Source organism: Buteo buteo, chromosome 17 (genome assembly GCF_964188355.1).
Source record: "Buteo buteo chromosome 17, bButBut1.hap1.1, whole genome shotgun sequence".
In the NCBI taxonomy this organism is placed as follows: Eukaryota; Metazoa; Chordata; class Aves; order Accipitriformes; family Accipitridae; genus Buteo; species Buteo buteo.
The window spans coordinates 29,133,268-29,158,851 of NC_134187.1; the positions used below are offsets into that span (position 1 = coordinate 29,133,268).

General features: G+C 42.7%; 1 protein-coding gene across 5 annotated transcripts; it reads right to left on the reverse strand.

Moving 5' to 3' along the window:
- Positions 1 to 72: 72 nt before the first annotated feature.
- LARP4 (La ribonucleoprotein 4) lies at positions 73 to 24,483 on the reverse strand. 5 transcript variants are annotated; one of them, XM_075049495.1, is made up of 16 exons: positions 24,343 to 24,483; positions 18,412 to 18,559; positions 16,640 to 16,798; positions 16,233 to 16,308; positions 15,555 to 15,691; positions 14,672 to 14,775; positions 13,522 to 13,632; positions 13,083 to 13,136; positions 12,219 to 12,428; positions 11,619 to 11,722; positions 7,701 to 7,934; positions 6,833 to 6,881; positions 6,474 to 6,632; positions 5,801 to 5,922; positions 5,348 to 5,516; positions 73 to 5,118 (listed from the first exon to the last, which is right to left on the reverse strand). In XM_075049495.1, the coding sequence occupies exons 1-16, from the start codon at positions 24,358 to 24,360 to the stop codon at positions 4,783 to 4,785; spliced, it is 2,190 nt and encodes a 729-aa protein (XP_074905596.1). In that variant the 5' UTR covers positions 24,361 to 24,483; the 3' UTR covers positions 73 to 4,782. The 5 variants fall into 5 exon arrangements, with proteins under 5 accessions (XP_074905596.1, XP_074905593.1, XP_074905597.1 ...); XM_075049492.1 differs by having other exon boundaries at positions 6,441 to 6,632; XM_075049496.1 differs by having other exon boundaries at positions 18,412 to 18,556; positions 24,343 to 24,464.
- Positions 24,484 to 25,584: the final 1,101 nt, after the last annotated feature.

Consider the following 25,584-nt stretch of genomic DNA (forward strand, 5'->3'; position numbering starts at 1 on the left):
GATAAGGACAATGTGAGGTATCTAGAGGAAAAGAAGAGAGCCGGTTCAACATCACAACAGTAACGCATGCAATTAAGAGCTTGGGGGGTTGTGGGGGGGTTGTTTGGTTTTTTTTCCTTTTAAATCAGCTTTATTTTTCTAACTGTTATTTCAATTTCCCATAGCACCTTGGCAATGTCAAAAACAAATACAAATACATGTATTATCATTTTAACATTTAAAGCATGAACCTACTTTACACAAATTTTGTTTTGAACAGTTTTGACAACAGGAATATACCAGAACAGACAAAAGTATAGAAGCCAGATAGGTTGCTTTTTTCTCCTTTCACTGAAGCCCTACCACTTTGAAGAGAGATCATAAATGCCAAGGGGAAGCTGGATTCATCCGGGAGGAACAAGATGTCTGTAGTAACTTGAGCTCAATATATTATCTGAATATTTTGTATTCTATAAAAATTAGAACAAAACCCATTTATGCACAGTCTGTTTACATTTGAAGTTGCATTTTTGGAAACTGTATCCATAACTGAAGCTCCATAAAAATAAACCTCTGGTTCTTAAATATAAAATTTTAAAGTTGTTACAGGTTAGTTTGCAGATGGATTTTTCAGAAATAAGTTGCTTTAACTCCATTTCAAGTCCTCCCAACTGTACATTAAAACCAGACTCAGTTAACCTCTTGAAGTGCCTATGCTAAGGGCACTTAAGAGAAGAGCCAACTAAAATACTACAAACCAAAATTATGTACCATCCTAAAGGAAGCTCAGACTATATGTAATATATACACACAAAGAAGAGCATGATAAATCATTCCGATTAATGGCAACAATCTTATGTTTCAGAAGGAAATATCAAAATTAGAAACAAAAATTCTATTGCATATCTGTAGTAATCAAGGATTTACAAAAAAACTTATCAGAAGCAATTTCCCCCCGAAGTGCATTTCTGTTGCATCGTCTGTAATACAATGGCGCATTTTACAAATTTAAAATATCATCTGTACATACCAGATATTTTACCCCAGGTGAACATTCACTTGGGTAACAGTAAAAATAGCGGACATTTTCAAGACAATTAAGCTGATATTGACAAAGTAGTAAGGCCATAGCTATTTAACTACAGTAAAGCATTGATTAAGTCACTTATTTGCTACTGATCTGCCACAGTATCATCTTTCTCTTCTGGTTAATAGAGTGGGTTACTTTTTTTTTCTTTTTTTTTTTTTTTTTTTTTAAACCTACTGCTAAAACTGCACCATCATACTGTGCCAGGCTAACTTTTTTAAAAAAAAAAAAAAGATAGCAGGAATGTAAGATACTATAAAACTAACTTAATTTTAGAAATCAAAAGAAAAAACTTTTTGCACTTTTAATTTTACTATCACATGCAAATAATTACTTCTCTTTTCACTCCCCAGCAGAAGTACAAGAGAGTGGCCCAATCTTTTCCATGCACAATAATCTGGAAAAGAACTTAACTGGGGAAGTATACTTCTGTAGCTAACAAAAGTCAACAATTCTGAAAACAAGTCACAGTTCATAAAACTGAAAGTTACATGTGATTTGCACCTTCTGGTATTTAATATCAGCAGAGTAGGAAAATTTGTCTTTACATCATGTGGTAAGCTACCAAGAAGGAACCACGGAGAACTGTTATTTGTCACTTCAAGTGCACACTGAACATCGCTGTTGAACAAGGGACAGTTTCACCTCTGCTGATAAAATGATACAGCTCCAATGAAATCAATGAGCTGTACCAGCAGTGAGTCTGGCTCCCAAACGATCGCTTTGTCCCCGTTTTCCCCAGTCTGTCAGAACAGGCAAACTTGGTGGGTAAAGACACAATAGCTTGCCTGAGTCCATTATGGGGATGAGAATGTAGCAGCTAGCCTGTCTAACTAAGTTAGATGTTTGCCATGCAATACAAGTACTGCAGGAGAACTTGCACACAAAACTATGGTTTTCACAGCCTTTATATTTACTTGATTATCCCCCCCCCCCCCCAAAAAAAAGAACAGAAAGGAAAAAAAAAACAAAACCACAGTTATAAATGTCAGTGGGGGAGGGGGAAGAAGGGAAATGCTAATGTTAAATCCTTGCACGCAGGTATTAAATAAATAATTGTCAGTGCCCTAATCTGATAAAAGTTTGAATATGCTGGAAAAAGCCAACAGGTTTACAGACTTATTTGCATACACTGTACAAGAGCCATAATCTGCTGCTGGAAAATGCACACCCAGGACATAGAAAGCATCCTTTCCACGGTCAAGTTTTTCCAATCACCTTACAAGAAAGATTGAATTGCAGTTATTTTTTTTTCCATATCTAATAAATGAAGAAGTTACATTTCAAAGTTGTTAAAAATTCAGATACTTTCAGCACTACAAGGTTATTCTATGCATTGCACTGAAAGCAGATGCCTGCGTGGATCAGAATTAGCACTCCGCCTTCACCTCAGAGGCCATAGATCAACATCTGCACAAGCCTCTTCCCAAATAACTCTTCCTCTGAACAGCAAACAGCTTACAGCAGCTATTGGCATCCCAACAATTATTCAACTTTGCAATGACAGTGCACATCTATCCTAAATATCTGTGACTATCATACAGGTTAGTTTTTTCCAGTTTGACTGCAGTAATTGTTTATAGCCTTTAAAATGATTAAAAGTTAACTTTGCATTCATTGCATTTCAGAACTTTAACACTTTTAAATATTTAAACTTCTCTATCATTCCAACAAATGTAGCATTATCGAAATAAACGGAGAAGGGTTCTGTAAGCATCCCTAAACTGTAGATGTGATCAACGATTTTTTTTACTAAATTAAAAAAAACCTCCCAAACCCAGTACAGGTAGTTCAAAAGTGAATAATGATTTTGGTTTTTTTTATATATATATATGTATATATATAACATGCGTAGAAATGAACAGTTAACTGCATAAATACATTATATTGTGTTATGAATCAAATCAAAGCAATTGCCAAGCTGAATAATAAGTTAGAGAAATGACAACTCTGGCTTTATATATATATTTATAAAAATAGATATGAGTGTTATCAAAGCAGTTGATAGAGAATGCCTACCGAGTAAGAAGTCGCCAAGGGTTATCTGGCTAAGAAATCAGAAGATGAAAATTTTCACAGTTATTTTAACTGCCACTTACATTCATTCTAATGGCAACACTAGCATATATTACTAAGATGTTTACGGTATATATCACAATTGAGTTTTCCAGTGTTCACAACTTACGACTTTAAATTTGTACACTTCCTATTCACTAAAAAAAGAAAAAAAAAGTGTGATTCTTACTGCTGGAAGCTACTTTTCCCTAACACTTTATACAGAACTTTGAACCCTGGCATGCTGATTTTGGCAGATTAATGCACTGAATTTTCCTATTTCGGTCATTATGGTAATCACCTTTAAACTTAACCACTTACTACACAACAGTGTTGCAACTTTAGTCAGCATACAGCTAGGCAAGATGCTACCTTTCAAGTAGCTACTCTGAACATGAGGGGTTTTGTTTAACTCCTTACCTTTAGTTCCACTTTAAACAGTTAAAAAAAGTCAGTTGCTACTACATCAGCTGTAAACAATGAGTTCCCAGTACATATTAACCCTGATTTCTAGTAAACAGCATCCAATACCCTACTCCAGAACACAAAGATAGGTCAGTATATAGAAAACCCAGTCACGTCTCTGATTTGCTAGCCATTCAAAGAGACATCAGTTTAACCCTGGTGGGGCATGCAGAACTCCGTGCCCAGAGTTCCCATCTGCAAGGCAGAATTCCACATCTGCAACTGGAATTCCAGGCTCTGTACTTGTGAAGCTAACATCAAGTACTGTGTAGCTACCCATCAATCCTATACTGGGCCTGCCTGCCTCAGGAAAACATACCAAGATAAATGCACAAAAGTCTGTAATAAAGAGATTAGAGAAAGTAACAAGCAAGAAAAAAAAAAACCCAAACCCAAACCTAAGAAGTTGCCCTCAAAAGGAGGCAAGGAAAAAGGGCAAATTAAAAATTCTGACGTGCTCCCTTCTGCCTCCTTCCAATTGCGTCTAGAAGACAATTTATGCTGTCCACGTGCTCTGATCTACAATCCAGTATCCTGTAAAAATTAATAGTTTAAAAAGCTTGCTGAATGAATTATTAGTAAGGTCAAGAGACTATACTTCAAGCTGGAAACACAAAGTTTACTACAGTAGTACATTCAGTTCTTATCATCAGTGACTAAGTCATGACAACAGTATCTGGCTGCACTCATTCCACTCACACCGACCAAGCACCTCAGCTGCAGACGTGCTCTGCAATGCAAGGCCATCAATGGCAGACACATCATCCGACAAGCCAAATGTTAAATAGGTTAAAAAAAGTTCTAATTTTACAGAAATGCTCATTTTTCAAAAATAATATTCTCTTATCCTTTTCCTCCTACACTGAGGGACAGGTTAATTTGTCAATTCATACTCTTTCACTTTGACAAAATGCTAGTTTCACAACCCCAAAACTGATTTCAAGCAGGAAACCCTCTGCAAATTAAAAACAAAAATACAAAAATTATAATCTCTATATTTATATTGATTGGAATCCTCCAGCATTTGTGAAATCACTTTTAGAGATGAATTTTGGGACCCTCCACAACTTCTCCACACAAGCCACGCTCCAGTTCAGTATTCCCCTTCATGAATACTTCTTTCTCACAGTCTCCTTTGCTGCTTATTTATTAGTCCACAGCTCAAATTAAATAGAGAATAATTGGCTGGACAAGTGTTACTTTGGTGACCGGGGTGGCACATACTGCTCCTTGCCAATACGTCGAGGTGCTCCCTGAGGCGATGATCTGCGTCCAAATTGGCGCCTCTGTTCCCTGATTTTCCCAGCAGCTCCCCTGGGAGGCCCGTTGCCTCGGAACCCAGAATAATCCTTCATTCGACCTTCAACCTTGTCATGAGCCTTCTCCGAAGCCTTCTCAGGTGTGCCATTTTCTTCGTTTTTGGCAGGGGGAACTATGTTAGTGCGATGTTCCCTAAGAGGCTGAACAGGAACTGGAGGAGGCTCCTTTGGGGGCTTCTGGCAAACTTCAGCATAACTTAGCTTGCGTGGCTCCTTTGGGACCAAGGGAGAAGAGCAAGGTTTACATACCAGAATAACCACGCTATGCTCCTCCAGACTATCCCAGGCACAATGTCAAGGCACAACAGCAAGAACACATACAGTGAGCGATTACACCACAGCTGTGGCAAACTGCACAAGAGAAGGTCCCAGGGGCTACATTAGCACATCCAAGAGAAAGCCCCCACCATGCTCACCACCCAGTCCCTGCTCTGGGCCTTACCTGCATCAACAAAGCAGGAGCTGCACTTGCGTTAGCAGAAGGTGAAGTGGTATTTGTCCTTGGCGGCTTTGCAGCACTGACAGGAGAGACAGACACCGGTGGGGAAGCATGGCTCGTAACCTCTTTCTGAGCAGACACTTCTTCCGGTTTGCTGTCTGGCTGAACTGTGCTGTTAAATCAAGAACAATTTAATATTAAAACCTAATAACACAGAAATTAACGTTTGAGAAAGTATTTTCTTTCTCTGAAGTCACGACTGCATTTTTTTGCAGAACAGATTGGTACAGCCATTACCACCACAATTTGTTATTTCCATCTAGTGGCCTCTTGAGAAGCGGCCTACCACGAACAGAGAAAAGACAACAAACATTACTGCCACCTTGCCAGACACCAGCTAGGGTCTTTGCTAGAACACACAAATTTTAATATTCTCAACTCAAATAATCTGCATACCTTAACACCACAGCTTCAGTCTGACTTGGCGAACTCACACTTGTCACAGGCTGTTGGACAGTGCTGTGCGTCTGTTCTTCCTGAGCAGGAGCTGGACAGCTGGGCAGCAAATCTTTGCTTTCCTGTACAGAAAGCGTAAGTTGCAAAATACGGAAAGATCGAAGATGTGCTTAAATTGCTTCTCAGCATGCCAGTTCAAGTACTTCCAAAGACTGCTCAAGTTCTTATTATAGGAATTCTACTTCTTTTGGAGCATCGCCTCTAAAGCAACCACCCTTTATAGGGGCAAAACAAATAGCAGATAAAAAGGCTGTATAACCCAGATTATTAATGCTTTTAGTCCCACCAGCTCAAGTAACAGACTCATCTGGAAACAGCCCTTGCCTACACTACACACAAACTGTTCAACAGCCAACACTCCTCATTTGCCTGCTTTATTCCAAAACAGTACTGAGCTTACAATAGTGTAATTACAGAAGCTTCAGCTAAATACCTGCAAAAAGCCAAGGAAACCCAAGAACAGACAGAAAATGTACTATTATATTAAAAAAGACAGTATGATGTTTGGGCTTAAAGCATTCTAATGTGCAGCTCTAACATAAATGGATTATTTAAGAAGGGAGACACAGCATATGCATACCAGAGTGTGCGTGCCAGAGACAAGAGCGGGTACCTTTTCTTTGCAGACTCCTTTAACGATATCGGACATCCTGCTCTCCAGCACAGGCTCCCCTGGAATTTTTGCTGTGCTGCCAGGCAAAGGTGGGAAATTTGATGCTAGCAAGTCAAACTTTGGTGTCTGAGTCTTTGTTTCTGCTGAAGGCTGAGGTCTCTAGAGAAGGAAAATACCCGTTAACAGCGCCATAACACCTAGCATTAAAACCATTAAGCAAGTGTCAGGGAATTTCCTAGAAATACTCAATACCCACAATGTAATCTGAGAATTTAAGGACTATGCCATTCCTCCAATAAACGCAAAGCCAACACATTGCACTTTGTGCAACTCCTTGCAATAAGGGAAGTGGAACTTACTGAAACCCGGTCATCTTCTCGTCTCCTCCGACCTCTGAAAATGTTCCTCCTTTAAAGGAGAGAAAAAAAAAAAAGAAAAAAAAAAGAAAAAGTCAGTAAGTGCATTCATCTAGCTGAAGCGCACACTCATCTGCACAAAGGGAAGCCTGTGGCAGGGGATTTGCAGCAGCCTACTGATGTTTCTCAAGATACAGTTCTGGGACGTTCTCCATCTTCAGGAGGGGTCAAAGCTCTTACACCCTTGGAACATAGCCAATACGGGAAACAATTTCTCTTTTCTCTCCCCATGGAGGAGGTACCCTAGAGCATTGTATCTGAACAAGCACAGTGACAATTAGACTATAATATTATAGAATAGTATCCTATAATTTTATAGTAATAAACTTATTCATCTGATTTCTCACATATCTGTCTTGGTCACTTATTTTTAAGTGTCCAAAACCTGAATTAAGATAAAAGATAAAACCAGTTGATCTTACAATGTTTAGGAGCATCAAATTCCACATCCGGGGATTTGCTTATTATTTACAGCAATACAAAAACCAATTTTACTTCAGCAACTCTTTTAATTCTGGGGACAAACCAGGCAGTTATTTTGAAATAAAGACCCCTCGCTATCTTACTGCAAGGTGTTTGTCAGAATAACTAATAGCTGTACAGTCAAGCAGGAAGCATTCATGCTCCCAGTTAAGTATTTATCACACCTGGTTTATTTAAATGTCAGTTTTCTCCTGGTGAGTCTTTACAGAAAGATATGTTGTGCCAGTGGTTGAGGATCCTTGGCTCACACAAGTCATTTGAGCCTCCAACACTACTTTCCAACTGCACTGTTGCGTTACAGCAAAAAGTAGTACACACAGTTCTTTACCTGCCCCTGCCAATGCCATAATCGCCGTTCTGCTCCATCTGTGCGGTAGGAGAATCCTTCTGGGAATAACCTTGGTCTTGGTGCCCAGTTAACGTACTGTTATGCCGCTCCATAACAAAATTCCTTGAGTTGGTTCTGTTCAGTGGTCCATCCCCCATCGGCATGGTACTGACGGCAGCTGGACCCTCCACAGCGTGTTCTGAGCTGTTAGAGGATCGGAAGTGAGGCTTCACACTGCAGGACACAGAGTGGCAGCTGTGTAATCCAGAGTTTAAAGAACAAGAGGCAAAACTACCACCAACTACAGTTAATTCGTAGCTGACAAGAAAGGAGGAGGTCAGGAAGTACTGGAACTCCATCAGAGAAGTTGTTTCCTACATGCATTTGTCAAGAACAAAGAAATCTTTCTTCCTTACCTCCATCTATTCCTTTTGTTACAGTTTTCTTGCAACCTCCTCCCCTGTCAAGTGTTGCCATTTGAAGAAAACATGGAGATCACTGCCCAACAGATACCAAAGGGGGAAACCCTGCCCCAAACACCCTCAATCAACAACAAAAAAATACCCATAACCTAGGGGCGGTAGAAGAGCCAGAAGAACCCAAAGAGGGATTCTTCATTTGTCTGGGCCTGCAGCACAGGCAGGGGGAGGCATTGGAAAGTGATCTGGAAAAATAAGCCAAGCCTGAGGAACAAACTGATCTGGCCACAAGCAAAAAACCTGAACTGAAACAAGAAGCCAGGAGTAGACGACAACTAAATAGGCTGAAGAGAACAGGGGAGAAGAGGCTAGGGTAACTGAGAGCCCACCTCCCCAGGAGCTTAGTCTCTCTGTTCCTGTTACCAAACACCCACAGCACTGACTCTGCAGTTTACAATACCACAGACATTTTAATCAGTTATTGATTATTCAGCCTTAAAGCTGTACTTCCTTTGAACACAGATGCAGCTGCGCAGGCTCAGTGTTTCTGCAAGTTAAGGCTCAGGGTCTTAAATGCAGAATTACCCAGAAAAACTCTGACCTACCATAACATGGAACAGTTTTCTGAAGCAGCATTCAGGTGCCTTAGACTATTTTCCACTTCTGCACCTCGCTGTCTCTTCCACACGGCGCCAACCAGTTTCAGCAAGCAAGGCAAGGACCTTAAACTCTATCTTTCCCCTCTGGTCAACCGTGCACATCTCATAATTTAAGGACAGAAGGAGGATTTTGCATGCTTATTGCTTTTACACAATGTCATTATAACATTCCATGCAATCAGAAGAAATTGTCCCACTGCCAGCCAAAGTATGATTCCTGTCTGGGAGGAGAAGTTAACTTAACTATATGATCTCTTACAAAGTAATCAAGGAGCAGCCTGCAGCCTGAAAAAGGGTCCTTTCTTTCAACAGACCATAAATCATGCAGCTTTTGGTTCCTCTAAGCTAAGCAAATATGGAAAGGCATGTTGTGGATGCCACAGACCCTAGACTGCCCAACAAAGAGGTAGTTTCCTTCCACCTTCCAGCAATAAACTTGTTCTCTCCCACTTGGCCAGGGAACTTACGTTGGGAGGAAAAGAAAGCAAAATAGGAGAACTTAACAAATGACAAATTATCATTTGTTAGCACTAAATCAGAACAGCAGTAAGTGATGTGGCTGCAGCAGATTCCTCCCTCTGCTTGGCCGTTGTCCTGTGATGTTTTAAAAATCAACTCCACCACTATCTGACTGACTTCTCCATAGCCTTGCAATTAACAGCTGGGAGTTTTGCAGCATTTCATACGTAACCAGAACGCAGAACAAAAAAATCACCTTTTAATAGCCTAATTTTGAGTGCTCAAATTAATCTGCTTTACCAAAGACATTTTAAGTTACCTTTTAGGTGGCTGGATAGAAAAATATCAATTTAACCAATATTAGCACTGACAATTCTCTGTTACAAAGACTCAATCTTCCTTTCCCACAAGGATGTTGCAACAAATCAGGGCAAAATAAATATCACGGGCTTAAACAAATGTTTAGCTACAGAGAAAAATCCAATACTTAACTATTAACTGCCTGTATGACAAACCATTGCAAGTTTAATGAGCCAGGACAGAAACCCAAAAGCAGCAGCTGAATGAACATCTCCAAATGAGCTCTTCTGCAGTTCAAGAGAAGATAGGCTGAACAAAGATTAATTCATACTTCACAACTTCAAGAAGCATTAAGAACCAGTCTTAAGGCCCCAGTAAGGTTAAGTTTTCCATCAGCAAAGACCACAGAGAAGAGGAGGAGGGAAGCTAAGTAAATTCTTCCATTTTGTTCAATTCATTCTTAAAATGGAAGATTCTCAAGTCGTTATTCAGCCCTCAGATCTCATAATCTTACCCGTCATTGAGAAGGCCACAATCTTGTCTGGGCAGAAGAGCAAAGCAGAAAAGACAAGGAAAGATAAGGAAGGAAAAAAAAAAGCAGAGAGAAGGAGAGATGATGTGAGAGAGCAAAAAGGAAGAAAAGCATGAAGTGCAGGCTGCCCAGACAATTGACTGTTGGACCTGTTCTCTCTTAGCGCGATACTTGATCATCACTGGGCCAAACCTTCAAGGCTGTGCCTCGCTGTTACCTTAGCAGTCTCCTGTTTGCAAAGGAATCCTGCTGAAGCATAACTAATCTCTGCTGCCAGAATATGAAGATTTATTACCACAAAAACAGAAATTTGTACTAGCACAAAGGCTGAGCAAGATTGGCAGGAAAGATACGACAACCAAGACAGACCAGCAGAACCTGTACACACTTGACCCTAAAGCTGTAACTTCACAATGACTGAAGTTTTACAAATGAAAGTCTTAACGTAACCAGAAGAGTTTTAACTTAAGGATCATACAGATGTGATCTACAAGGCAGCAGTGAACATGTGGGCATTTCAAGATGTTAGTATCTGGGTACATACAATTCTTGTATAGTTTCAGCATCCATACTTCTGAAAGGATCCATGTATGTAAGAGTTTTACTGGCTTTGAGTTTGGGCACAATTCAAGGCAAAAAAACCCCAAGCAAACCTTTATAAATAGATCTTAGTTGGGAGCTGAGCAGCTGTAACTGAATCAGCTGCCCTGTCTTCCAAGCAGAGTCATTCTACCAGTTTCACAGCCTGTATTAAGACTCTGCTGAGTCACCGCAGACCAAATTCTGAAGTTCACCTTCTGCCAGCAGCCACAAACCTTAACTGCATCACAAAACCACTTATGGTACTGGCAGTTGTCAACCGATTTCTCAAACAATATAAAAAGCAATTCCCATGCTACCACCCGCATGCTGAATACAGTGAAAGAGCTTGCAAATAAAACAATTTCCACCCACACAAACAGATTACTACACCATTGTATTTACAGAGTACTGTTCCAGCAAATACAAAGCTGTTTCCTCCTCCCCAGTGTTTATATCTGAGCTGAGCCCTCACAGTTATCAGGAAAGATGGGGATAAAGCAAATAAATTATAGTAACAGACTCAGCATCAAGCAGTTTTAGCATACAGCAGTCAGGGCATGCAACTCTCAGCTGCATAAACTGAATGGCGCTTTGCAAGACTAATCACACAACAGGAAAAGCTTACGTTTGTGCTGCAGGAGTTTATAATCTGCGTGTAACAAACATAATTAGAAGTATTACCTTACGAGGAAGTTATTTATTTGTCTGCAGAAATTCCTCTGAGGCTTTTAAAGGAGTTACCTTTGCTCTCTCCAGCACATCTGTCCACTATTTTAGGATCTTAAGCTGCCACCTCGATTTTAATTTTATTTTATAAATCAAGTTGAAAAACATCACACATACTCAATAAACAAAATAAGTAACCTAGTCCCATCAGAAGGCACTGCATTTTACAAGTGCAAGGAATGTTTCAGGATCTCAAAACTGTAAGTTCTCAGAGAGCAAACAACTGACAGAGCTATCTTACCGATTTCTATGGAATGGGCGACCTATACTCAAAGAAGCAGCATTTGTTTTATATGATCCTGGTGTATTAAAGCCATTCACAAATCCACCGTTAGGAAAGGGGGCCTGCAACAGACAGAACAGTCTCAATGGCCGAACTAAAAAGAAAAACGTTTGCAGTTTTATGAGATCAGCTTCAGCAGTTATTTGTCTAGCTCGTTTGTACTTTTACACTGGGCTACTGTATCTAGTACATTGTAAACTTACTACTAAAGCAAAAACCCCACCAGGTTAACAGTCTGCACGTCTACTTCAGCATCAGAGTCCTCCTGTTCCTGCAAGAGCTACAAAGCTCTTCCAGTAACACTAGCTACTGGATAATGGAATTTCACACCAAAATTTCTTGAAATAAATGGCAGCCCATGGCAAGACATGCAGCTTCTCTGACAGTGTTGCTTTATCAGGTGCATGACATAACATGAAGTATCATAAAACGGAGGGATCTGACTAGAAAACCTGTGCATTCTACAGCTGAAAAGCCCACTAACAGTAGTGATTTGTAAACCAAATTATTCCTGTTGTTTTGGGCTAGCTCCTCTCATTTTCATCAGCTGTTACTTACCAGTGGTGTTTCAAAGTAAGGTGCAGGATTTGGAGACCATGTCTGAGGCACAATGCTGTAAATAGAGTACTGCTGAGGACTATATACAGGCTGCATAAACAGTGGTGAGGCAAACTGTGCTTGTGTTTGAACTGGCTGAGTATAGACACTGGAATCCACTACCCGGTAACCATTCTTAGCAAAAAATGTGTTGATGGCTTTTATCCTGGCCTGCAAGATATCAAATCACATCACACACATTAGTTGGGAGAAGAGGAGAAGCAGAATGAAATCCTTCTTGACTACTGAAGAGGTAACAGAAGGGACGTGAAGGGGAAGTAGGTTGATTACTGCTTACAAATAAAAACTCTGATAAGAATCAATACAGATTACATTCTTACAGTGTGCTAAAGGGAAGAATGCACACATTGCTTTAGCTAGAGAATCTGTCAAGTTTAACATAAACACCACTTTCTACAGCAGTAACTGTCCAGACTCCAATTTTGACAGTTCCTCTCACAGAACAAACAGCTTGCTTCAGCCTTATTTGTAGAGCAGCTTCCTCAAGCTACAGACTCATGATGGCAAGAGTCCCTCTCCGAGTTCTGCAGACCCAGATTCTGGGGAAACTGGAGAAGGGAAGATGAAACAGGAATGTATTTCACACCTCATGGGAAGCAGCAGTGTGAATAACCAGCAGCCACTGAACTGTAATTTTTCAAAGCTACCCATGACCTCATTCAAGTTAACAGCCTACAGAGCAAGTGTTATGAACTATCCCACTGCTAATTCCTTAGTTCCCCCCTCCTCCCACAAACACAATCATTCAAATAAAAACAATACATAATTCAATTCAAACAGAAACCTCATGTAAAGCAACCTTACCATTACTGGCTTGCCCTGAAAGGTTTTCACTTCTTCCCTTAAGTATTTGAACGCCTGCAGATACAAAAAAGATTAACATTAGAGTATCTTGATAAAATTGTACTCCTCAAAGGACATTACATGATTTAACATGAATGCGTAGCAATGTGCTTTCCTGTTAGCCCAGCTAAATTCATTAACACTTCAATTTCAGGATACTAGATGTCAGTTATGGTTGGAGAGTACTGAGGCAAGAGGCAGACAAGGGAGTTAAAACGCTACAATCTCTCAACTTTTTTCTCTGTTAACTAGAATTTGCTAATAACCTCTTAAAATAACAACAGGAAGATCAGTAAATAAACATTTCTTTTAGCTACAGAAGCATGCATGCAATTCTCTTGAGCAGGGGAAGTATTAATACCAAAATTGAGATGTCATTAACAGTTGAAGGCAGCCTTACCTGTTGCGCATCTGTATCTGACTGGAATGTAACGTACCAGTTGTTGTTGTGAGCAAACTCACAGCTTATCACTTTGGGGCAGTTTTCATTTTTAAACAGGGCCTTAACCTCCTAAGGGAGAGAAGAAGCCAGGCAGTTAAGGGAACCTAGCTCTAAGCTGTAAATTGAACACTCAACCAACAAAAGTTTATACTCCAGCTCCTTGGCTGTAATTTTCCCTTGACCAGGGATGTTCCTTTATTCCCTTGATAGGTCTGCCAGACACCAAATTATCCTCTACCTATTTCTGAACCCAAGAAGACTAGTCCAGCCTACAGAGCTCCCCAAATAAAAAGCAGCAGGCCCATCTGGTAAGAACATCAAGATCAGTGTAGAACTGGTGATATTTCTTTATTAAAGAGGTAGCAAAAATGTGGCTTTAGATCAGGAGAGTCATCTAGACAAGAACGATTCTAACAAATACTTCTAGCATCATGACAACCTGATAGCTTTGCAATAATCAGATTTTAAAGAGGGCAAAGCAGCTGTTCAGTGTTTGCATTAGAAGAACTAATTAAAAATGCTAGTAGACAAACACCCTGTATTACAACTTTAAAAAACAAAGAACTAAATCATTCAGTTAGCCAAATATCAGTTGGAATTTTATTATCCTCCCTTCTCTGAACATAATAAGCTCAGCTCACACTGGGTCACAATGAATGAGAAATGTTTAGTAACATTTCTTGCTGCCAAAACAACCGTCTGACTTCAAGTAAAGTTACCGCTGTGACAAAAATTCAGCCTGAATTCCAAGCTATGCCCTGGACTAATTTTATTTTTGGATCTGAAAAGAAACCAGTTCAAACTTCCTTCCAGAAAAGCCTAGCTAGCTCAATTTTTGGCGGAAAAAAGTTTACTTAAGCATTTTAATACGTTAGTAAATAATGGGAAGGGACAACAATGACAACAAGTATTTGCTTTGGCTTTTTTGACAATACATCCAAGCAGAAAAAAATACTTATGTGGTTTACAAGAAAAATATCTGTGTTTAATCAAATTAAATACCAGCTGACCTTTTAAGCAATGCTTCCTGCTGCTGTTTGAAGCACTGTTGCAGATACCTTCCAAAAACATCAACAGGCTTTTATTTCTTTCTTTTCTATTTATTTACCTCTATAGGTGTTGTTTCAGGGATCTCACGGAGAATGATAATACATCGTTTGTGGTTTGGTCTTACTTTCTCCCCTCTCTCATCCACTTGTACCATAGGAGAAGCTAAAATTATAATACAAAAGTTGGCTTAATATTGGACATTGTGCACTGCAAAACATCTCCGTGGCACTAGACTCCATTATCCAACTTGTAACAAAGAACTGCAGTGGACTGCTTAAGAAACCAGATTTCTTGAATTCAGGGTAAAGGACTGTTTTATCAGCTATAGCCTGTTAGAGGTTCAGTACATTTTAGCCATTTGCCTGACGTTGCCTCCATCTACAGCTCAGATATCTAAAAAGCTGGGTCCCAAATTCAGTTCACTCCCAGCTCAAATTCAAGTAAGAGGATATAAAAACATTCCTAGACAGAGCCCTAATAGGAAAAGTTCAAATAAGAGGAAGGAAATCAAGTCAGAATAAAGGCTTTAAAAGTTCACTTACACCTGTTTCCACAAGAAGCCATGTGCAGAATCAGCACAGGACAGTATGTTACAAAAATTCTAGCTAACTGTTTCTGAAAAGCTTCTTCTTTTTTTATCATTTGTAATAAACTTCTGCACTGAATCAGAAGACTAGGTTTACTCCCAGAATGAGACTTTCATTGCTAGCAGTACCTTAGAGCTGCCTCTCACTAGGGCAGATTTAGGCAGATTATTATAAAGTATAACTAGAATTCAGGAGTCTGGAACAGCCACTTATTCAAACATCTCTGCAGAACGAGGTTCCCGACACCATTTACCAGAACAATATGCCGTAACCAGCTAAGAGACTAATACATTTCTCTAAAGCAAGGAAGGATTCTTTGTTCTACTAATACAGACATCAAACACCCAGACTTACATCTCAAAACTTCAAGAATAAGGTCCATGTCAGTTGTCAGCTTCTTAATACCTTCCATGTTGGCAATTGTCCATATTGGAACAAACTGATCACTATCCATTTGAGACATCAAGTAGAGATCCTTTGAAAGATTCTCACTAAAAAGACATAAGTTCACTATTTTATAAAAATCCTGAATTTTACTTACAGAAGCCTCAAAACAACAGGTTAACTGCGGGCTTAAATATTCACCAATACCATTCACAGCTAACTCTAGCCAAAACACACTCAGATTTTCTCTCCTGGAAAAAATCCTAGCAGATCAACACAAAGCAGAAAATAATTAAAAAAAACTTAATGGAAGTTACAGCGCTTTGCATGTTAGTCTGCAAAAAGGATCTTGCCAAAGAGACCTCTTCTGGCAATACACAGCTAAATTATCCAACATCTTACGACTGTGAAGCACAGATGTCATACTGAATTCTCATTAAAGGACAAGGATGCACAGGCAGGACTGAAACAGCTGAAAGGTACCACCAGGTTTCTACCGCATTCTAGCGAATCTTGTTTCATATCGCAACCAACTCTCTCTCTCACAGCTAACATTTTTATGAAGATGATAGTGCATATCAAGCCAAAAAAGGAAAAATTTGTCAATTATTTTAATAAAGGGTTTATACAAAGTTAACTGTACTGTACCGTGAGAAGCAGAATTCAAGTTGTTTTTTCAAACATTCTCTAATGTCTTCTGTGGACACAGTGGAGCTGCCTTCACCTAAAAGTTACCACATTCAGCATCAGATCTCAGTTTCACGGTAAGAATACAATGCAAGAACACACTTCCTTGTACAATAAAAGAACGAATCCCTCTGGGTAAGACCAAGAGGACAAGGTCACCTGAGAAGGTCACATGACCACCATACTACACATTCTCAAAATGGCTTGGATCCCACAGTTTTTACCTACTTGGCCAAGTCCTATGGCTGGCTTGGATCTTCTTGAATACACATGGAACATTTCAAAGTTCCTACTCAGTCACATCATAACTGCGGCAGACTTCAGAGGATTACAGATACTGACAGTGGTATTCTAACTTGAATACTCACCAGACACTTCATAGATTTGGTATCCAAGATCTTCAGTTGCTAGGACAATTCCATTTGCAGACGCTTCATCAACTCCTGTGCCATTTCTTGTGGCTTCACAAGACGGGGAATACATCACTTCATATTGCTTGCAGCTATCCTCTGAAATCTCTATGTTACCTGGCAAAAGAACACATCATTAACAGAAAACCTACTATAAGCTTCAGAATATTTTCCATTTTAAAAGTTTTGGCTACCAACACTAAAACAAATACTCAAGAATGCCGTAACTGGAAGTGTCTAGACGTAAGTCTATGTTTCTTAGACTTTCAGCACCTACTTTGTATTGGATAGCACTTTCTACCCCTCCAATTTCAGAATGGTCTTCTGTTTTGAACTAGGGTCTCAGGAATAATTAAATAATAGGATTGTGAAACTGTAAGATCCCCAAAAGTGGCAGAGGATCTAAAAACCAAGCTTTCCCCCTGAAATTTAAAATACTTAAATGAGGTTCCTAAAACCAAAGCACTGAAATAGATTACATCACTTCAACGCATTACATGATTCTTATTTATATAATGGACTCCGGAGCATCTAGTGATTGTTATAAAACACAGTGGAATGACATTGAAATTGGCCAATCTCTTGTTCAGGACACCTCAGCTTAGTCTTCACCACAGCGGCCTGAGATACAAACAAACGCAATTTCAGTTTAATCCAACAGTCAGGCAAAGGAGATCGTCTCAAAAAAATTAACTCCTCTGCTAGATTTTTTTCCATACTAATGAATCCCCTAGAAACATACTTTGAGAAGTGATACTATTCAACTACTTACATTAGAAATTGCTTAAAAGGCACTAACAATGCATTTGGAAAAAATGCCTTTAATTTTCCAGCAGGGTTACGCTGCCACGATTGCTTCATTTTGTTACGAAGAGACAAATGAGTTTGTCAGCCAATGCACAAACTCAGTACTCTCTCTTCACTTCTGCTGACTTACCAGAAACTTTTGACAGGGCCGCACAAACTGAATCCTCCCTTCTTTATCCCTAACTTTTCCTAACCCTTTTTTCCAGAGAATCTTCTGCTTCCTAATTAACAGGCCTCTGCTGTACTTTAAGTAACCTCAGCTATACAATTGGCTTCATATCAAGACTAAGGCAAATCAGAAGAGTTAAACCCTTTGAATATTTAATTCCAGACAACAGGACTGACCATGTGGTAAGGATGGAAAATGGGGACTGAAAAGAATACAGATTAAACTGAAAGGAGCTAACCATAAATGCTCTGCAATTCCTACTCCAGTACAAACATTACTGTCTAACAGTTCTCAGAAGCACCTCAGTGATCTACCAGGATTGTAGGTGGCCCTCAGACCTTGTATTCCTGTTCACAGGGTCAAGTGTATACTAAAGTGCAGCAATGGCAAACAAGACAAGTCATGAATCCATTTCTACACATTTAGCATCTTGTTTCCCTCTTAGCGCGTTACTCAGTCATCACCGGGCTCCTTGGATCCTGTTACCTGCTGAAGTATTCTGTCCTAGCACAGCTCTGGACACCTTCTTGAATCCCTAAACTAAAGCTCACTGGTCAGACCTATAATCTCTATAAACTGTCTACTGCTTTCTCACGTTCATTTTGTACTTGTTGCTACATCGGCACTAAAAACCTCAAAGGACAAGAGCAAGAAGTTGCTTCTCACTGCTGAACTCTGTACAGAGAACCCTCAGCGCTACCTAGCAAGGGATGTATCACGGCTAGTGTTTAAACACGGGCCCACAATGTCTCACCCTCAGTATGAGTCCCTTGTGCAGCCGCTGTTTCTTGCCACGAGTGCTCTGCGCCATTTGTTGGTGGCACAGCCTCACCGCTCCCTTGGGGTACTTCTTGCCACACTTTTGCATTAGGGTTTAAGCCAGCACCTTTCGATGTTACCTGCTGAAGAGATCAGAACACTTTTATTAGGAAAAATAATCCAAAGATGCTTTAGAAGTCAAGCCAGACAATATAGGTGAATTTAGTGATTTTCTACAGAGTTCCACATCTCAAGTGTCTAACCAGCTATTAAGCACCTATGTGATTTTTCATTAATCAAAACAGGAAAATCCTTGGTATTTTCCAAGTATTTCATTTCTACCTCCATTAGAAGTGTTGCCTTCAACCTCTCTTTATTGACATCCGACAATATCAGCAGAGGAAGCAGTTAGTCGTCAAGGACTCTGGTAACTCATAAGCTTTTAAAGACTTGACTGTCATAATGCTCCAGTCCCCTTTCACCAGAAAGGGAAATTTTCCCTCCTCCAGACCCCTTCCTAGAAAGGAAGGTAAAAAAACATATGTCAAGGAGAAGAAACTAATGACTTACTGAATTAGTGATATCTACACTAACCAAGCATCACCTATGCTATGCCAGGATTCCTCGTGAACTTACCTGAGTACTACCTGTTTTCCCCACGAGTTTACCTACATCTTATACACATCAATGTACACTAATAATTTCCTTAAATTTGTAACCAAAGAGATAAAATTTTCTGAAGTGCCAACACAAACATACATACCATCACAGCCTGCTGGGAGGGGGGAACAGGATTGTCTCACTTTGAGACTGGGCAACAAGGACCATAATTAGAGGAAGAGGGTAACAGTGAGACAGACAAGAAAAACTGCTGGATTCCAACCTGGAACCTGACAGAGATAAACACTTATTCCTACAACACAAGATGGTGCCCTCCAAGGTCCCTTTCTGAGAGCTGCTCATTGGTGTAAGGAGTCCAATAATCCAGCAACTGCACAGATGATAAGCATTGTAATGGCTCTCGCTCTACCCCGATAAAACTAACTCCTTCCACATATACAAGAAAACTATGCTTTTGCAAAAATTCTCCTCCCAAGAATTCCTAACACCCTACAAGCAACTAATACAGCTTCCTCCAAACAGGTTCCTTCAGACATTGAGTGACAGCCCACTCCACTCCTGCCACTTGCTGGAATTTAAAAGGCCAAAGCCACTAGTCCTAGCTCATATCTCACAAATTCACAAATAAGGAAGTTTGATATTTCAGAGGCCAGCCTCCTGGATTCTGACATTAAGGAGCAGCTTACTACCAAGCCTCAAACATAAAGCAAAAGGATAAGGAAACAGTTGCAATAGCTTTAGAGATAATTCCTTTGCCAAGGTCACACCTAGTTCCAAACCTATTTGCTGCAAGGACAAGCCCAAATTCAGTAACAAAAAGCCTCCAAATACTGGAGAGGTTCAAGACAACCACAAGAGAAGGCAAAACAAAGATGACAATTTTTGCAAGGCCCTCTTTGAGATTCAAAATCCCCCACGCACAGCTAATTTAATCCACACAGCAATGAAGTTTTCCCTCTTTTGTTCATCTTAGCAGAATATAGCTGGGAACAGAAAGAAGAACTAGAAAAAGTTCAGTGTGAAAGGACACATGTGCATTTCCCTTCTTAGTTTTCAGAGTAGTAGTTCTCCAACAAAAAAACCTTAGAAGAAAAACCCAGTAACCTGTTGCACCCACGTACTCTTGCCGTCAGTGTAGTTCAGCAAGTTCAAAACTTAGCTCTGCTCAACTGCTGGGCACTCCTGTGACGCAGCATACCTGTCAGCATGGGCACCTGCTCAAGAACTGAAAACCAGCAGATCCCATTTCCTTGAATTTACTTTTCATCAAAGCAAAAAAGACAAGACATGTCCAGGAGATGATTCATCATTTTATAAAAATAAACACTGTCTCACTACCTTACATCTTCGAGGTCACCATTTAGCTCAAGCTGACAGTAATTTTAAGGAATAAGTATGATAAAGTGAAACTGAAACACTTTAGGGAGATCACTACACTTCTGGAGCTGATCAGAAGTAAAAAGCAACGCTGAGTATGGCAGATAACGTTACTCACTCTAGCAAATACCAAAAGACACACGTGGTAACACGGAAGTTCAGAAATCACAGCTCCAAGTGAAAAGCGCTAAGAAGCTAAATAGATTCAGGCTGATAAAGTGATGAATGCACCTATTAATACAACGGCTGAAACATACACCTGAAACAGAGCGTGGGCTACTTCCTCTTTGTTCTAGAAACACTTAATGCCGTGTAATGCAATTCTGCAAGACCCAGCCTTGATGTCATGCATCTTAATAGCAAGACACCACGGACTCCGAGAGGATAAAAAGTCCCTAATTTACATAAGCTTTTTGAAAATACAGTGTGCTATGCTCCAGGAGCAGCGCCACTCCATTCTGGCAAGCAGCTCTTCTGAAGAGAAGGCCAAAATATCAAGTCTTGCTTATTTAACTGAGGCTAACAAATACTGAGCCCATTTGATTGGCTGCAGAACAATCCTCCCAGCTGCTATCGGGAACTTTCATGATGAGGTTAAAGCTTTACAGAGTTACAAAGGTTAGGAACACTCGCTGGTATCAATGAGCTGACAAAGCTGTCCTCCTCAGCAGCGCTTCCCTCTAGTTTACATTACTTTTGGCAAATGTGGATCAAAGATTCTCCTCAAGCAATTCCCCAAAATTTACTATCAAAGCATCCATCTCATTTTGAAAGTATGGCAAAGAATATTTTTCTTATTGTAACAGTCTAAATTACATTTAACAGATTCAATTAAGCCAACAAAAATGAAAGCGCTCAGTTTCTTTTAAAGCATTCTATTATAATAGTAATTCAAATTATCCTGCAACCAAACTCTTAACATTGAGCTTGTGACAGATTTCCCAGAGCAGACTGACTCTCTAAGAGGGAATCTAAGTGAAAAATTGAGATGAGAATTTAAAAAAACTTGGGAGCTGAGAATCTAAACATTTCCCACAAGTGGAAATGTAAGGAGAGAGAAAAAAACCCCGAAGGTCAGCAAACCTATGGGAGGTGGGCAAAGAGAAGCCTTGCACTGGCTGGGCGACATGACAGGTAGGGAAATACGCCTCTGCAGTGGACTCGGACCCATGCCAGTGTAGTCACCTGTCACCTTCTCAAAGCTTATCCAGGGTGTGAAGCAAACCAAAAAAAGAGAAAGCTGGTGTCAAATCAGAAGCAACATGCAGAACTCCTTTGGAATGGACTGCAGCATATCACGTAACAACAGTTCAGTACTCTGAACGTCCCAGGTAATTCTTAAAACACATTAACTTTAATGGTTACAAGAGAGTTACTTCCATTGAACACAGCATGTTGGTTGTTTTTTTTATTAGCCAGTACGAGCACCCCATAACTAGGGGTGCCTCCTTTGTCCCTCAGGAAAGCAAACACACAGTTGTGCCATATGAAGATGGTACCACCCTCACCTGCGTCAATGGTGTCCATCACTTCTGTGTGAACAGGGACAATTTGGGGGGTTTGCCGCCTAGAGGGAAGCAGGAAGCCTCACCTGCTAAAAAAAGAGGGCCAGCAATACTCAGTGCTTCACGCAGTCCCGGTTTTCTAGCTAGGAAACATCGCTGGCAACAATTAGGGCAGCGTTTCACCCACCTGAAATGCACAGATTTCAATTTTCCCCATAAATTACTAATATATTGAATTAGGAACACATACCCAACTGACCAAAACCCAGAGCAGGCACAGCAAGCCATTATCAATTACATTTTTCACAATGCGTTTAATAATATTCCCAATATACCTTAATTATCGATTGTTAACAGCATGCTCGTTCTGGCTGCAAGTGAATAACAAGACCTACACCAAACATCAATGCATGAAAAATAGCACATGCCTGACGCCATTCCTTCACTGCAGCAAGTTTTTTGAGCTAAAAGATATTAAAGGAGAACAGAATTCCAGCGTGCATTCTGTGAAGGAATCCATTCACAAATTAGCACGGGCACACTTCAGTTAAGTCTAAAATATAATGCTGACAGCTAAAGCAAGTCAGCAAATCCTCCTGAAAGCTTCAGGACTTCTAACACAATCCTGTTCTGTACCTTATTTTTCATGCAACCCCAAAAATCCTGAGATAAAAGCTGCTGTCTGCTTCTAAGCATCCGACCACAGCATTTCAGAACACCTGGTTAAGAGTTCAAGTTCCCTGTCCTGGCAGTGAAAAGGCACTTTCAGAAAGTCTGGACTGTCTTCAGGAACACAAAATTAAACATCATTGATGCTTCCTAAATGAAGATTGCAGAAACTATCTCGCAACACTATCAGCGGAAGAGAAGAGATGAAACAAAGCAACCAAAGTCAAGTTTGTGCTTTAAAAGGATTCACTAAACACCCAGACGCACGCTGCCTGGCTTTGCGGGCTCCCAATTTGCTTCAGCTCCCTTTGAGCAGCCCGAGCCCCATCCACAACACAACTGCTCCATGTCACCGCTGCGGGTTCCAGAACCTGCCTCACATGCCCGCTGCTCGGAGGGGCCACCTCCGTCTCGCAGGCTCAGCTCCTCTCTGCCATGCTCGGCCTCGGATGAGGTTGGCTGCTCGCAGCTCCTGGCTGCAGTCATCGGGCTGCAGCTCCAATTAGCTTGAACAGTTCCTCTTCAAGTTAAATACTGTAAAACCAAATTCTTAGGACCTGTCACGCTGTGTTCATGACATCTTTTTTTCCTCTCGGTGCAAGTCAGACAACATTCAGTTCAGAACTGAGTCAATTAGTTTAAGAGAGAGAAGGTGTTTCCCAAACCTTTTTATTTAGAGGTTCTTAACCGCAGTATTGATGTAAAAGACGGTGACCACCACCACACTTGAACTGAATACACCACTAGCAGTCGACTGGTTTCCCTTGGTCATTTCTTAATTAACCCAGCAGATCTTTGCTTTGTGCGCTTTCTGGACAAAACTTATCGCAAAGTTTAAAGTGGCAGCAGCGCAGACGTCTGGGTTTGTCCGGTAAATGCCGAAAACTGCTTCATCAAATCCCGTAAAACACCGTAAATAAGTGAAACGCCGGCGCGGGCAGTGCCTGCGGACCCGGGCCCGGGCCAACACGCTGCCCACCGCCCCCCCCCCGGCCCGCCCCGCGAAGCGTCCGTGTGCCGCACGGACAGACACACGGACGCAGCCAGCCCCCCCCCCCCCGGGTCACCTCCACGCCAGGGGACGGGCCCACCGCGCTCCTCGCCCCCCCCGGCACTCAGAAACGGCCGGGCCGCTCCGCCGGCGGAGCCTTCTCCCCCCGCTGCATAAGTCACCCCCTCCCCCCATCAACCGCCACTACCGAATTAACGTTATTTAACGCAGACACCGCGAACCGGCCGCTCCCAGCGCGCCCGGGCCCAGTCGAAAGCGTCGGCGTGCAGCCCCGCGGGACCGAGGGGAGCCGAGCCGAGCCGGGCCGGGCCGGGCCGGGCCGGCCCCCCCCCCCCAGCAGCCGGGGCCGCTCCGCTCCCCGCCACCGATCGCAGGAGGCCCCGGCGAGTCCCGCCCGCCCGCCCGCCGCCGAGCGGGGTTGGCGGGGCGGCCCAGATCCCGCGCCGCGCGTAACCTTCACGGCAGGCCGCGGTGCGGCGGCTCCCCCGGAAGGTCACCGCGGTGCCTTTCACCCCGCCGCCCTTCCACGGCACCGGCGGAACCTTCCAGAGCGCCGAACCCTCCCCCTCCACCGCCCGCCCGCCGGGGCCCGCGGCCGCCGCCGCCGCCCCCGGATTTGCTGTGTCAGCCCCGTCCCCTCCCCCCCGGCGCGGCGCGGCCGGCGGAGCGGAGCGGCGCGGCGTGTTAACGCGGCCTCCCCGCCACATGGTCCGGTCCCTCGCCGCCCCCCGCCGCGCCTCACCTCCACGAACAGTAACATCCTGCCTCCCGCGCCCAAGCCGGCGGGCCCGCGATCCCCGCCGCGTTCCCCGCTGCCCGCCGGCGGCCGCGCCAGCGCCGACGATAAGGGGACGCTCGGGCTCCGCCTCCGGCTCCGGCTCCTGCCGCCAGGGCCCGGCCCCCCTCCCTCCTTCCCTCCCTCTCCTCCGCCGTCCACCGCCTCTTCCGGAGCACGACGAGCGCTTCCGGGGTACGGGCGGCGCCGGCCCGGCCCATTCCTTGCGCCGGGGAGGGAGGGACCACGCCGCCAGGGGGCGCGGCGGCTGTACCACTGCGCGGGGGGGGGGGAAGCCGGCGGCACCACCACCCCCTCCCCGGGAGGGAGTGGGCTGTCCCGCACAGCCGGAGCACGGCGGGGAAACTGCCCGGAGGAGTCGGATTCTATCGATTTTTAGGGTTTGGGGGTTTAAAAATTCAAGAACCCCCACATACTTTTTTTTTCTTCCAGAAACCGAAGGCGGATCCTACGCCCAGCCGGCTCTCCCCCCAGCCTTCGCCCCCGCCGGCCCTTTTTTCCCCCCCGATTTTTCCTCATTTCGGTTCTGCCCCTCGGCTGCCCGCAGGGGTCACTGCGGAACAGGCCAACGATCCCGCATCTCCCTTGCCTCACCCGAGCTGCACCCACGGACACGGCCGTGGGTTTGGTGAGGCAAGGGCAGGGGACATTCCCGAGGACGACCCCCCCCCACCCCAGCTCGCTTATAGACCCTATGGCCGCCGTGGAACCGGTGGGGAGGCGCTGGGGGAGAGGAGAGGGGCCTCGGCTCCCGTGAAAAACGTCACAGGACACAGGATTTCCTCCAGACAGCACCAATATAGAATGGGCAAAAATCCACCGCAGTGTCTCTGTGAGGCTAAGCCGTCATATTCTGGAGAAAAGGAGGGAGGGGAGACCTTATCGCTCTCTACAACTCCCCGAAAGGAGGTTGTAGGGAGGTGGGTACTGGTCTTTTCTATCAAGTAACTAGTGATAGGACAGGAGGAAATGGCCTCAAGTTGCACCAGGGGAGGTTTAGATTGGATATTAGAAAAAAATTTCTTTACTGAAAGGGTTGTCAGGCATTGGAACAGGCTGCCCAGGGAAGTGGTTGAGTCACCATCCCTGGAGGTGTTCAAAAAAACACATAGATGAGGCACTTCAGGACATGGTTTAGTGGGCATGGTTGTGTTGGGTTGACAGTTGGACTCAATGATCTTGAAGGTC